The sequence below is a fragment of the Lissotriton helveticus genome, chromosome 6, assembly GCF_964261635.1.
Source record: "Lissotriton helveticus chromosome 6, aLisHel1.1, whole genome shotgun sequence".
Taxonomy (NCBI): Eukaryota; Metazoa; Chordata; class Amphibia; order Caudata; family Salamandridae; genus Lissotriton; species Lissotriton helveticus.
Genome location: NC_136067.1, coordinates 677086825 through 677101131, shown reverse-complemented (window position 1 = coordinate 677101131; position 14307 = coordinate 677086825). Strand labels below are relative to the sequence as shown.

At 43.5% G+C, this 14307-nt stretch overlaps 1 protein-coding gene across 5 annotated transcripts in view; it reads left to right on the top strand.

Moving 5' to 3' along the window:
• Positions 1 to 14307, top strand: part of PGM3 (phosphoglucomutase 3) — a 292467-nt gene that overhangs the window by 192072 nt on the left and 86088 nt on the right. For all 5 annotated transcript variants that reach the window (XM_078648137.1, XM_078648134.1, XM_078648136.1 and 2 more), the window contains exon 7: positions 1923 to 2080. In XM_078648137.1, coding sequence (XP_078504263.1) covers positions 1923 to 2080 — 158 coding nt within the window. The remainder of the gene's footprint in view (positions 1 to 1922; positions 2081 to 14307) is intronic.

Sequence of the window (14307 nt, the reverse complement as noted above, 5' to 3'; positions counted from 1 at the left end):
GATGGTGAGTTCAGACTTTGCCGCATTGGGGAGAGGTGGCAGCCATGTATGGGTTTTTTTCGGCCCGCAGTGGCAAATACAACAGAGGGTTAGTGGCGGCATAGCTGGGTTTAGCCTAGACCACAGAGCAGCGCTTGACGCATTGTAGCCCTCCAGTCTGTAGGAGCCATACTAGTGGCTGCTGCTGGGGCTGAGTGGAAACTGGGAAGTGGATGCCTGTGGCAGGCTGGGGAATCCATACTCTTCTTCTCCCCCCCCTCCCTTTTCCACTTTTGTTTGAGATCCTGCAGAGGATGGCTGGCTGTCCACGCCACTGGTGCGTGGGGCTGTCCGTATCCTGAGACCAGAATGAAGCTGACTTCCTCCTTGTCTGCATACAGGCTGAAGTGATGCTGACACTGGGACCCTGGTGACTGAATGCCTGGTAATTGAGGTGCCAGGACACTCCTAGGATGACACGCCGACTGATCTTGACTTGCCCCAGTGGCAGACAACTGATATGAAACTGTGACTAGGCACCCTGCATTTGTTGCCCTATAATCTATTCAGTGCCCCAGTCTTGTTGCACCACGCTTCTCAATCCACTTGTTGCCCTGAAGTTGAAAGCGCTTCTGAGCATCAGCTGAGGACTCCCACTGTGTATCCTGGGTGATGCTCTATGGGGACCCCATTTTGTCTACTATTAATTACACTGTACAATTTGTATGCCGGGAAGGATGATGGATATAAAACCAAACTTAACTGTGTAAAGGAGGTAATATATGGACAGTAAATTGACTGCACTGTGAGGAGAGCATTTGCCTAAGGGCTCATTGTAAAATAAACATTTAGCACAATGGAGCTAAAAAGATGGTTGGATTTCTAACTGGGGCAGAGATAGAACTAGGGCTTTCGGGTTTTGAAGCTCATTGGATTTATGAGTGCATTACTTTACTACAATGTTATTGAAGTCCTTTCATTTCTACAATACAATACTGACTAGACCTTGATGTTATTGTGTGTTAATGAGAGTTCTCTATTGTGTCACACTGGCTCTGAGTGTCTCAGCTCATACACTCTGTGGAGCCTTGGATGCTGTCCTGAGAGAGCCAAGTGCCTAAAACCAATCCCTTGTCTGTTCAGTTTGGAGTGCAAAAATATTGTGGACCTGAGTCAACAGTGGTAAATAACCTTACTGGCATAAGGTAAGGTTTAGCAGTCTCTGACTGCCCCATGAAAATGCCTCTCAGGCAGACAATGACAGTACTGTATGCTATTGGGCCAAATGTCAGAGAAGAGTGTTAGGGCTTTCGACCATGTTGTCCTTCTAGCTAGAGGTGGTAGTAAAAAGTTGCTAAAGTTTTTGGGGGAGGTTATTTTGGTTGAAGATTCCAAGACAATAGAAGTTACTGAAACTGGATGGGATGCTTGATAGTTGGAAAGTGCAAGATGATGGAAGGTAAAACACTGGGATCATTGGACAGCATAGCAGAAGTGGTTTTGAGAGGTATTAAGGATTGTGCCTTTTGGTGCATTGAAGAAAATGGTAATAAACACTTTCTAGGTGGTTTCCTTGCACCTCCGCCTTGCTCATTGGCAGGTGTGTTTCATGAAAGGTCTCACACCCATCCTCTTCATAATCTTCCTACCATCCAACAGGATCCCTCGCATTCTTCCTGCATCACTCCAGTTCAGTGTTTTGTTTCTGATGCCTTGTGTGCTTTTTATTCACTGTTCTTATCTAACATTGTAAACCTATCGGCATGTTGACGTGTGACTTCATGTAAGCGGCTTCATTTCTTGTTTCTGTATACCGAGCTCTGCTGCCCGTTTGCTAGATTTGTGGTTTTGTAAATTGCACAGAAACTTCAGCTATACATGATCTGTTTATCATTCACAACAAAACATCATTTGTATCCTCTTACGTTTATGTTCTGACCCAGGACTGGAGATGAAACCCATGGAAAGTTGTTGCTCCTTTGATGGGGATGCTGATAGAATTGTGTACTTTTATAATGACAGCGCTGGACACTTTCATCTTCTGGATGGAGATAAAATTGCTACATTGATTAGCACCTTTCTCAAGGAACTTCTGCTAAAGGTAAAATGCTGTTTGTTTAACCTTAATCCTTTTGTCTTCGACGATTATCATGACTTGCACATTTGAATGATGTATTGGCTGCAACTGATGGTTTCACAAAATATTCCTCCTAGGGTCTTCAGTGTGCACCCTCAATACGTAGATTAACGACTCATAGGGGATAATTTTCTCAGGTAAGACCTGGAAAAAATGTGTTTTTACAGGCTTCTCAATCCTTTTAGCTGATAGACTTTAAAGAAGAAAAACAACTGATGGTGGGGACTTGCTTGCTGATTTTGGTTGGCTGTGCCCAGTCACTGGCCTGCTGATCATTGTTTACCTTTTGCAGCCAAATTCCCTCACCTGGAACATGTTTCTTGACGGAATACCATGCATCTGGTGTAGAAGCAACTCCCATCACTCCTAGGGCTGTTGCCATATAGGTTACCGAAATACCTATTGGCTCTATTCCTCGCTCTTTGTGTGTGAACTGCCCCTCATTACAAGTTCCCGAAGCATCACAGCTGTGTTGAGAAGAGCTAAATGTTCTACCTGAAAGAGAAGTGACTCCTGTTTCATAGACCGAAGTGAGTTACACATTTTAGAAAGAGTGACCAGTTGGATGAGTGCCCCTTGGTCTCAATCACATTGATTGTAAAACTAAAATGTGGCTTAATAGTTCTCATTAAACACTTGAAGGAGAGCTCAGAATTCCCCAATTACACCGTACTTACATTTACATCATTGAGAGAATGTATTATCATAATGAATGTGAATGATCATCAGCTGTGCTGCATACAAGGGCCAATTTACTAGCTTCGGCTGTGGCATTGATAGTAAGGGAGGCACCAGATTTATATCAGTGAAGTTCAACTGACAGTACTGCAACTAGAGCAAGAGCTTGACTGCACACCTCTGAAACAAAAATGTCTTATTAATATAGCGGATGCTACTCTGATCTCATAACGTTTACTTCTTTATTTGTATTTTACCTGTTTCTATAGATCTTTTAATTTTTTTTAATTTTCAGGATGGAGCAAGAGGTTGGTAAAAGTTGTTCTATTCACATAGTATCAGCTGCCTGAATACCTTTCCTAAGAACAGTGGGTCCCAAATGTATGCTTGTAGTTTGATTGTGCATGTAAGTGCCAGTTTGTAACATTGAGAGATGTACAGCATGCAGGAAGGATATCTCTCTACCATCACCTAATTTGAACCATATTTAGACATGGCAGTACGTATTACAAACCCTATTAGGAGACCCAGAAGCTACAAATGATTTTTTAGTAGTAATGAAGTATAGTTTGTATCTGTTATGTATCGAGAAGCTACAGTCTCTTTAATGTTATTTAGGCTATGTTGAGGAAGTGGGTGCAGCATCAGCTGTATAAGAGAACTGAAAAGATTGGTAGGATAGACCATTGAAGCCAGATTAGCCACCACTCAGCCACTCATTGTAGAGACACCTAGTTCCTACCCCGCAAGATAAAGCAGGGGACAAGAGACTAAAGGCATGTTTTGCATTGTTGGGTCTTCAGGGGTAATCTTAAATGTTAAGAAAATCCACCCCTGCATGTGTGAACCCTGAAACACCTTATCTCCATATATTTTTTCATACATTGACATCAATCCGGGTGCATTTGTCCATATGATGAGCAGCACGCTTCAGATTTCTTTCCCTGAAATCTAGTCTTTCAAAGTACATAGATGTCTATTTGAAGGCTGCAAAGCGACATCTATTAGAGAAAAAAGCTAGAATCTGTCTAACTTAAAGGGAGAGCCTTCCGTTTAAGAATCTCGAAGCTTCCACTACCCATTATTATTTTTTTTAACTGACTTTATTAAGTTTTCAAAAAACATATCCAAATGAATCTCAGGAAGCATGAGCACCTTATAAGAAACGTCCACAGGCGTTAGCAAGCAAGTAGTCACAGACAAAACAATCCTTTCAATGACAGTTGTCCAGTACTCCCTCTTGCGGAACAGGAGAATAGTGTTGGTCATACTCCAAAACCACCCCCAGCCCACAATCCTGCACTTCGTGACAATATAATACAATATTTACTAAACCGCTAGGATCTCTTCCCACAGTCTGTGTGCTCCCTTTACAACTCCATTCCATCCCTACCCAAACTCCCGCCCAGCCCTTAGCCCCCCCACCACTCACAGGCATGTTGCTAGCTATCAACCCTTTTAGCCAGAACCAGACCCATGTCCAAAAACATGCTTGTGACCTTGTTCCGGGCCGTGTGGGGGAACCAGTGCAACAAGCAATACCCTGGGGAAGGCACAACCTCTCTATCCGCTGTATTTGCTCAACCTACGGTGACCCCCTCCCAGTAGCCCCGCAAGGCAGGATAATCCCAGAACATATGCAAAAACTCCGCACCCTCCACGGAACATCGTGGACTACCAGCCGATTGGACACCAAAGTATTCATTAATTTTACCTGAGGTGAGGTATGCCCTGTGCAGGACATAGAAGTGGACCAACTGGAATCGGGCATTTCTGGAGCTCTTCCAGGCTCTCTCCGCCAGCTCTCCAAGCTTCCACTGTCCATGATGCATTTTACGGGCAGTTTCCTTTCAGAGTGAGTTCTTTTATCCATATCCTCGGAAGGACCCTAAAATACATTAGAAGTTTCACACCTCTGAGTAATTTCTCCTAAAATGTTATTTTTAAATTTCACTCGACATATACCTCACTTAGTTAGTTTTTACAAATATAATGCCTTTATTGTTTGGAAAGTGTCAATCCTGTGGCAGGAAGAAAGCTGCAATTGACGCACACGAGGTTTGTCTTTCCACTTCACATTTGGTCAAAGAATGTGGGACGTTTTCATAAACTGCATTTTGTTGCACGTTTAGTAGTACTACTAACATGCTTCAAAATGCTGATTCCTAACCTATGCATCGAAATCTATGCCTCCGCCTTGTGTTGCTTCAATGCGATATCTTTGCACACTGTCGCTTACTTTTTAGTAGTAAATGTGGGAAGGACAGGGGATTAATAGGGTTTCAGGGATAGCTAGGGAGAGGTTTAAGGAGGGACACGCACCCATCCACATGCTATTCCACACATTCTATACCATTGCTATTCAGAAACTGCAGTTCTAACTTTACTACAGCTAAGAAGCACTGGTAAAGCCCATAGGTCTCTTCTCAGCAGGTGCCATTTGCTTTGCTAGAGTGTTTTAGCCATGTTGTACGCCATTGTTGCTGCTGTTCAGCATGGCTAAAAGTTAGTGACGTAGAGGAGAGTGGCGTGGAGTGTTGTGGTGTGTTGCATATTGGAGTAGCATAGAGTGGAGTTGCGTGGCTTAGAGTAGAGTGGGCTGGTGTAGAGTGCATTGGAGTAGAGTTCTTCAGACTAAAGTGGCATAGAGTGCAGCAGCATATAATTCAGCGGTGTACAATGCAGCATCGTAGAAAACAGTGGCTTAGATTAGAGTGTTGCATAAGAGAGTTAAGTAGCGCCGAATGCAGTGGTGCAGAGTAGTCTGGCTTAGAATGCAGTGAGTGGTGCAGAGAAGACTGGAGTAGAGTGATGCAGAGCAAAGTAGTGTGCCGTAGAGTGCAGTGGCATACAGTGCAGTGACGTAGATTGTAGGACTGGAGAGTGAAGTGGCGTAGAAAGGAGTGATGCAAAGTACAGTAGCAAAGAGTGCAGTAGCAAATAATGCAGTAGTGCGGAGAAAAGTGCAATAGAGTTCAGTGGTTTAGAGTTCAGTGGTGCCGAGTAGAGTGCATTGGCCTAGAGTGTTTCAGATTATAGTGGAATAGAGTGCATTGGCATAGAATTCAGTGACCTACAATACAAAGTCGTAGAATGAAGTGTCATGGATTAGAGTGGTGCATAGTAAAGTGCTGTGGTGCAAAGTAGAGTGGCATAGAGTGTAGTTGCATCAAATGCAATGGCTTAGAGTGCATTAGTGCTGATTAGAGTGGCATAGAGTGCAGTGGCGGAAAGTGGTGCTAGGTGCAGTGGCATAGAGTGGTGCAGAGTATAGTGAGGTAGAGAGCAGTGTTGAAGAGTGGAGTGCTTCAGAGTGCAATAGTATAGAGTGATGTAGAGTGCAGTGGCATAGAGTAGATTGTTGTAGAGTGCAGTACAGTGGAGTGATGGAGAGTGGAGAGACGTGGCAGAGAGTGGAGTGGTGCAGGGTAGATTGGAGTGGTGTACACTGTATTACCATAGAGTACAGTGGCGTAGAGTGTTACAGTGTGGTGTAGAGTGGAGTTGTGCATAGTAGAGGGGCCTAGACTGGAGTGGCGAAGAGTGAATTTGGCATAGAGTAGAGTGGTGCAGAGTAGAGTAGAGTGCAGTGGTGTGGTGTAAAGTGAAGTGGTGCCAAATGGATTGCAGGGAGTGGAGTAGCGTAGAGTGAAATATGCACGGTGTGGCAGCTCACTTCCATTACAGATAACACATTATCAATTAAAATCGCCATTACTTTTTCAAACCTACAGTTTCACTGATAAAAGTATACAGGGCACAAACAAAGTGTGGAAATGTCATCACCTAGTGTATTGATTTGTTTTGATAGTTTTAAAATTTGTTTCCACCACACTTCAGAACTACCCAAAAATTTGCTTAAATTGGGTTTTCCTAATTCTGAAATATCTGCACAGTTCATTTACAGATATTTAAATTGTGTTGTGTGCTAGAAACCAAATAACATAATATAGCCTTCCTCAAGCACGCCCTGGAGCCAGCATGATTGTCCCATAAATCCTTACACTTTGAAATCAGAAAAAGAAAAGTAAACACCAAGCTCCCTGGAAGAGAGAGACTGACATTTGACGTCAGTCTTTGAATGCACAGCAAATGTGACAAGATGAGAACAAGATTTAAAGGTCTGTTTACATAAATCGAGGACTGGAGGACGCATACAGTAAATAGGATTTAGGCAAAGGAAGGGACGACTTGGAGCTGAACAGCCTAAAATAAATAGAGTAAGCAAATGGAAAGCAAGTAAATGTGAGTTGCAAACCACAAGCCAATGGTAAACAACGGGTGGAATGCATTCCCAGGGATGCTTTCTGAATGTCCCAAGAAGTTGCTGGCAAACCAGGCATCTCCGCTGTCTGGTAAGTTACAACTTAAAAATGAACCTAAGCAGTAGTAAATATAGTCCAGTCAAGATCTGGAGTTAGTCTAGCAACACAAATTGCCAGCCACTTGTACTGCAGTACCTTTCCATATAAAATATTGGAGGCAGGATATTAAAAAAATAAAATAGAAAGCTCATAGGACATCATGTTTAATGGTAAACAAATGCAAAAGAAATAATATATATTTTATTCGTACATATTTAATAACTTATTTATTTAAAAATAAATGTGACTTTAATTTTTTTTAAGAATTAAGTTAATGTATTTTTATTCTATACGTGACCTATAGAAAATCTGAATGAGTAATACATATAGACATTTGACCTTTGTTTTTTTTTTTTACTTTGAAAAATAATTTTAATTTTATATACTCAAATTAAATGTTTGTAATTTTTTCTTTTCTTTTTTACTGCAATACATTTTTTTCAATTTTCTGTGCTTCGCCATGGGGAGAACTCAGCCAAGTGTGCGGAATGTAAAATACAATCGAAGAGTTACTTCTAATGTTACAGTTGTATCTGATGATTTTTCAGGCTACACCTCCTGTTTCAGGGAGGCTGCACCTCCTGTTTCAGGGGTAGAGGCATGCAAGTCTACATTTTGGAAATGGTGACTAGCCAATGTCAAAAAGAACATTGAAGGACCAGGAAGTGATCAGGCTATAAGGTAAGTTGGAGGACACGAGGGACTGGGAAGAAAAGAAAACTGAAATATCTGCCAGCCATGTAGCCTTGGCTGAGAAAGATCCAACCTCTCTCAAAGATTCCCACAGAAGGAGATTTAGAGAAAGGAGATCGAGTAAAGGTGACTGGTCACATCAACACTGTTCTTGGGAAAACTCCCGTCAGTGTTGAAGATTACGTCATTGCTGTTGAAGACTTTGTCTCTGACGTGTTCAGCATCAAAGGCTAAATTGGCATCTGTGGAGACGCATCATCACCATCACAGATCTTAGACGTTTCAGCAAGTGGGCATACTGGATGATGGCATTCCATTCAACCGCTCCGCCAAGGTGGAAGAGCAATTTGATGACAGCAACACATTCACCATCGCTGTCAAAGAGAACCTGCACCCACCCTGGTGACACATTCACCATCAACGTCGAAGTGGGCCTGGCCGTTGATGAAATCTTAACCAGTTATGTCGAAACCCTCCATGATTACATCAGCGTTGTCATAGTTACAGTTGACTCCACCACTGCATTCAAATTAAAGTAGCCATCCTGTTTCTCAACGTCAGTGATTCTCAACCTTGTCTGTTACTCCTACTCTAAAGAAAAGACGTGCACCTGTAGAGATCACGCTACCATCGGGCCCTCCATGGTTTGTCATTTCACTAGAGGACTCTTTTCAGGTTCCATTGCGACCTCGTAAGCTACTGTCACCACCAGGAATGATCTGGCATTGTCATGTTGCCAGGGATAATCAAAGCTAAGGGACAGGCCAACAGCACTGCAATATCGGTTGCGGGGTCTCCTTGTATGCCACTTTCACCTCAAGGGGGACCAGACTCTCCAACTATGCACTGTGGCAAAAAAGATGGAGGTCTCCAAGGTTGCCATCAAGATTGTGAGTGTTAGACCTGGCATAATTGGCGTGAGTCTCCCTTCCATTTTTACTGATTGTCTCCTCTGTTTTTGATATGTTTTTGCTGGTTATATGCTTTGGGCACTGTGCCACTGCTATTCAGTGCCACAGTGCAAGTGCTCCCTATGTTAAATTGATGTACTGATTAGTGATTCCATGATTGGGTTATTTGATTTGCTTGTCGGACCCTAGTACAGTGCACCATGTGTGCCCAGGGCTTGTAAATCAAATGCTGCTGGTGGGCTTGCAGCACTGGGTGTGCCACCCACAGAAGCAGCTTGTAAAGTGTGTCTCAGGCCTGCCATTGAAAGACCTGTGTGCAGTCTGTGACCACCATGTCGACTTGGCAAGTGCACCCACTTGCCAGTCCCTAAACCTTCCCTTTGCTTCATATCAGACACCACTATGTTAGGCCCAAGGGTGGGGTGCATTGTAAGTATGAGGTAGGATATGCCCTGGTGTGTGTAGCATGTCCTAATTGTGAATTACAGCAATTTTCGTATTTCACTATTGCAAGGCTACCTGTTCTCCATAGACTAGAATGGGCAGTTAGATTATTACATCTTATAATCCTAACTGACTCGGGGAACATGGTAGAAATTCGAATTTAATATACCTGAACTCAGAATGATAAAATACATATTTTAGTGAAGTTAGTTTTAATATTCTGTGTTTGAAAAATACCACTTTTAAAAAGTATGTATTTTCTTGCCTAACTGTCCAGGCCTGACTCTGCTAGGTTGTGTATTCCTTGTTTGGAGTTTGTGAGTGACAGGGCTTGGGCATTCCAGGAGACATGCTGGGGCAGCTCAGTGGTGAGTAGAGAGATCTGCATCTAGATGGGAGGGAGGAGTTGCACCTGGGACCTGAATAGAGCTGGGCCTTCCCTCTACAATGCTGGCTCCACCTCCTGTGGTGTGTTTGATGTCTCTACCCTGCACTGTGAAAGGAGACAAGGAATCATGTCAACAAAGTGCTCCAGTGCTGTGCCTTCCCTCCCCTGTGCTGGCTCCACCTCCTGTGGGGCGTCTGATGTCTCTGCCCTGCACTGTGAAGGAAAGAGTTGAACACCACCAAGCCAACAGCTCCATAGACCTCATCCTTTCCCAGTTCTGTGAGTTCCTGCATTTCCATTGTTTCGAATGTCTAGAATATCAATAGTCGCTGAGTCTGGGCAGTTGGATGACAGGCTCCACCTAACCCTTCATACAAAGCAATCCCTCTCATAGTGGGGCAGAAGATCAAACCTCTTGCATGGAGGTCCATTCCAACAAACACGGTTACAGATGATTTTTCACTGGTGTATCTCTTTAGGGATTGGGTTCTCATCAACACAACTATCAGTTGTTGTTGGTCGGAAAAGGAGTGCATTTACCACATTATCTATCTGTAGTTGAAAGCAGTACATATTGCTCTCAAGGCATTCCTTCAGTCTCTGATGAAGAAACCATCCTCCTTCAGACAGACCATGCCATTAACATGCTTACATAACCAAGCAGATGCACAAGTTCAAGGCCATTATTATTGCTAGAAGCACAAATGGCCTGGGTATGGGCATTAGCCATCATATTGAGAGCGATTCAAATCCTTTGCATGCTAAATCAACAGGCCGAAGCAAACCATAAGTGGGTCCTGGACGATGACTTGGTGCAAGATATGGCTGAAGAGTGAAAAACATTATCACTAGACCTCTTTGCTATAAAGCTGAGACTTTGCATCCAGAATTCCAATGCAGAACTCAACGAGCTATGTCATTTTGATCAGTTGGTCAAGAATATTACTATGTCTTTCCTCGAATCACACTGATTACAGTGGTGGTCTTGAAGCTATGCAGGTATCCAGCGACAATGAGTTTCATAGTGCCAGACAGGCCGATACAATGGTCGTATCCAAATGTACTTCAAATGCCCATCAAGCTACACAAGTTGGACAGTATGGTTATCTACTAGTAGCTTGTATGGATATTCTAAAAGGTGACACAATGTCAATCCAAGAACCTGCAAATCCCTCTAGTGGAAAAGATCCTACATATAGTGCCAAAACAATGAACATAGCCCAATTTCATGTCAAGAGGATGTTCTCATTCCATATTATTTGCACTTGGCCTTATCGAAACTGGGGGTGTCCATCTATAAACAAAAAAATGCACCTTTCTTTAATTACGGCCTATATAAAGTCTCCAAACCAATTGCCCTTATTCAAAATCCCACTTATCTAAGATTTCTTGGAAAGGTTGAAGAAAGTGTTCTCTCTTAATTCGAACTTAATTGTGGTCCTGTCAAAATAAATGGGACCTCTTTTTGAGCCTATGCACAAGGCTTCATTGCAGTATATTTACTTGGAAAACAGCATTCTTAATGCATATATGATCGGCACATAGGGTTAATGAAATTCAGGTACTTCCTGATGTAGAACCATACCGTTTTGTATGCTAAAAGGGTGGTGGTAGTGTCGTAATTCCACATAAACCAGATTGTTACTTTACTTGTATTGTTTACAAATCCATCTACAATAGTGTAAAAGTCACTAAAATCCTGACATGCAAAAAGGGTGCTTCTCTTTTATTTAAAACAAACATAAAGCCACTAAAGGATTCCAACCAGTTACCTATTAAGTATGGACATTTTCCTCATGGTCTTGCCACATCCAATCTGTGGCCAAGTAGTTTGACAAATATTTCCTTGTGTTACCATTTACCTGGTAACCTCTTTCAGGACAACTAAAAGTTCATTTCACTAGGGATAAGGCAGCCACAACTGCTTGACATTTGCAAAGCTGCCACTTGATGAGTTGTGCATACCTTCATAAGACATTAGTGCCTGGATTCTGTCACAGTGGCTAAATCGATGGTTAGTGAAGCCACTCTCAGAAACCTGTTAGGTTAACCAGCTTTCATTCTTACCAATGCCTAATAGTCTATAACCTGTTTCTGCGGAGCAAGAGCTGCAGTGAGAACTTGGCTTTTGCTTCTATCCTGAGTTTTTTGACTAACGATGAAGAGTCAGTGATGCAGAAGAAAACGTTACTTGTAGTCCTGGTTGTACATTATAGGAAACTTAATTAAAGTATTAAACAACCCTTCTCCCTGCCCAGCTACGTTATTTGAGGCACTCAAAACAGCAACTGATATATATTCACTGAAAAACCAAAGGTTAAAGGGACATTATAGTTCGTATAGAATGGAAAAAGTTTTCAAACTGGAGGCAACTGTGGCTGTACACCATGAAAGTTATATGCTGCACTGTTTAGCAACCTGTAAAGTTTAAATGCAGGTTGTGGCTTAAAGACAAAGCATGTTGCAATAAAACGGTTAGAAAAGACTGTGCTTCTGTTCACAATAGACTGTCTACCAGTTAATGTCTGGGCATGTGCTCAGGTGAATAGTTGTTTGATGGTGCTGTGTTCAAATTCTGTGTAAAGAGGACATTTGGAAGGTAGGGATTTTTTTTTTGCATAACTTTACCTAAGATTTCGAGGCATTGCAGATTGTTGATTAATGTAGAATGTAAGGGTGCCCCACTTGGAGATGGCTCAAATCCCACTGTGATTATAGGCATGGCTATAATGTTGCAAGCAATTGTCCTCAACTCAGGAATGCATGTAGTGCATTTTACCAAACAACTGAGGCTTCTCTATAGGCTCGGGTGAAGTTTTTTTTTAATGGTGGCTAATTCTTGCCTGTCCGTCTTTTGTCTTAAACTTGTGGGTAATGTGAAGTAATTAAAACCTTAACTGCTGAGGCTTTTTCACCCCAGTGCTGAGCCCTTTTTTGGCTATTTGAGGCATTTGAGGGATTTCCTTGTTTCCTGTTGCTGCTTCCACGCGGGATTGCTGTTGTTCCAAAACCCGCTTCGTCCGTGGCCATCTCCTGTCAGGGCTACCGCCGGAACCTGAACTCTGAGTGTGGGGACCTGCAGGGCTGCGAGCGTGTTGTGGGCGCAGGACTAAAAGTCCCAGGAGCGCCCACAACTCCCAATCGTTAACAGCTAGGACGCTCTCCCTGCAGGCTCCTCCCTGGTTCTGCAAACGCGGTAATAAGCCGCCTCCCCGCTTGTATCTGTGGATTTCCTTGTTTCCTGTTGCTGCTTCCACGCTGGGATTGCTGTTGTTCCAAAATCTGCTTTGCCTCTTGTCACTGCTCGCGGAACCCGCTGCGCGGGTCCCGCTTCGTCCGTGGCCATCTCCTGTCAGCGCTACCGCCGGAACCTAAACTCTGAGTGTGGGGACCTGCAGGGCTGCGAGCGTGTTGTGGGCGCAGGACTACAAGTCCCAGGAGCGCCCACAACTCCCAATCGTTAACAGCTGGGACGCTCTCCCTGCAGGCTCCTCCCCTTCCTCTTTAGACAGTATTTCATTAACCGGAGTGTCCCGCTGCGCGGGAGAGCGCCGGGCAAAGCCCGGGCCAAGGGCGGGCCCGTTTCAGCCCGTTTCAGCCCGTTCCAGCTTGATCCAGGTTGGGCTGGGCCACCCCCCTTGCTTCATTCCATCCGGACCCTACCCTAAAGGTATCATCTTTGCCCATTGACTTTGGACATTTTGAACATTCAATTGTGAGATTTTAAACTGATATAACTATGACTAGGGGTTTAAGAAGTAAAACAGCTCTTAAAGCTGCCTCATTTACAGGACCTATTGATTTATTTATTTCTAAAACAACTGAGGCTATTAATCAAAATATTGCTGTTTTAGAACGTAGGGTGTCCCAGGACCTTGCGATTGCCCGGAGATCTTCCTTGGGCCCTATAGCAACAGCCTTAACCCCACTGCCATCAGCTACCCCTATCCCAATTCTAATACAGTCTGGCAACACAGCACAAGTTCATTCCATCCCTAGTGCCGTAGACTTATCAGCCACTAACCTGTCACTGGAATTGGATTCGACTGAGAACCTAGAGACAACCCCAGACCTTGAGCATATTCTATCCGAAGACCCGGCTCAGGATCTAGTACAAGTCAATAAGCTTAGGGGGGTCAGAGAAGGTGCCGTCCGAAAACAGCCTGAAGTGCACAATAAGGGGAACACCAGTACAACCCACCATATTACCAACAAAAAGAAAGGGCCTACTGTCCCATTAGTCAACAATCCCCTTCCCAGTAAAAACTTTGTTACCACAGATCCTTCTAGTTTACAATGCCCCAATTTGGACATTGTTCAAGAAGGCGGCTCAAGTCCGTCTGACAGTGATACTTCACAACTCCTTGCTGGGTTTAGGGACCTACTAAAATTTCACCTTCAACCCTTGGAGAGGAGTATTATGGCAATAGAAAAGCAACTTGCCATACTCCTCACCAAAATACCCAATCAGACTAGGGTGGGAACTTCTAATACCGGAGGGGTACCAGTAGCAATTAATTCTGGGTCTACACCGGTTAATCCACCCATACCGCCTGTTACACCTAACGTACAGGCAAAAACTAAAGAGCCTTTAACCACCTCATTACCTGCTCCAAACAATTGTGCAACCTCCAAACCCAATGCTAAACTCATATCTCAACCTACACCCCAGTTACATATATCCAGTCAACAAAACTCTACTCAACCTCCTCC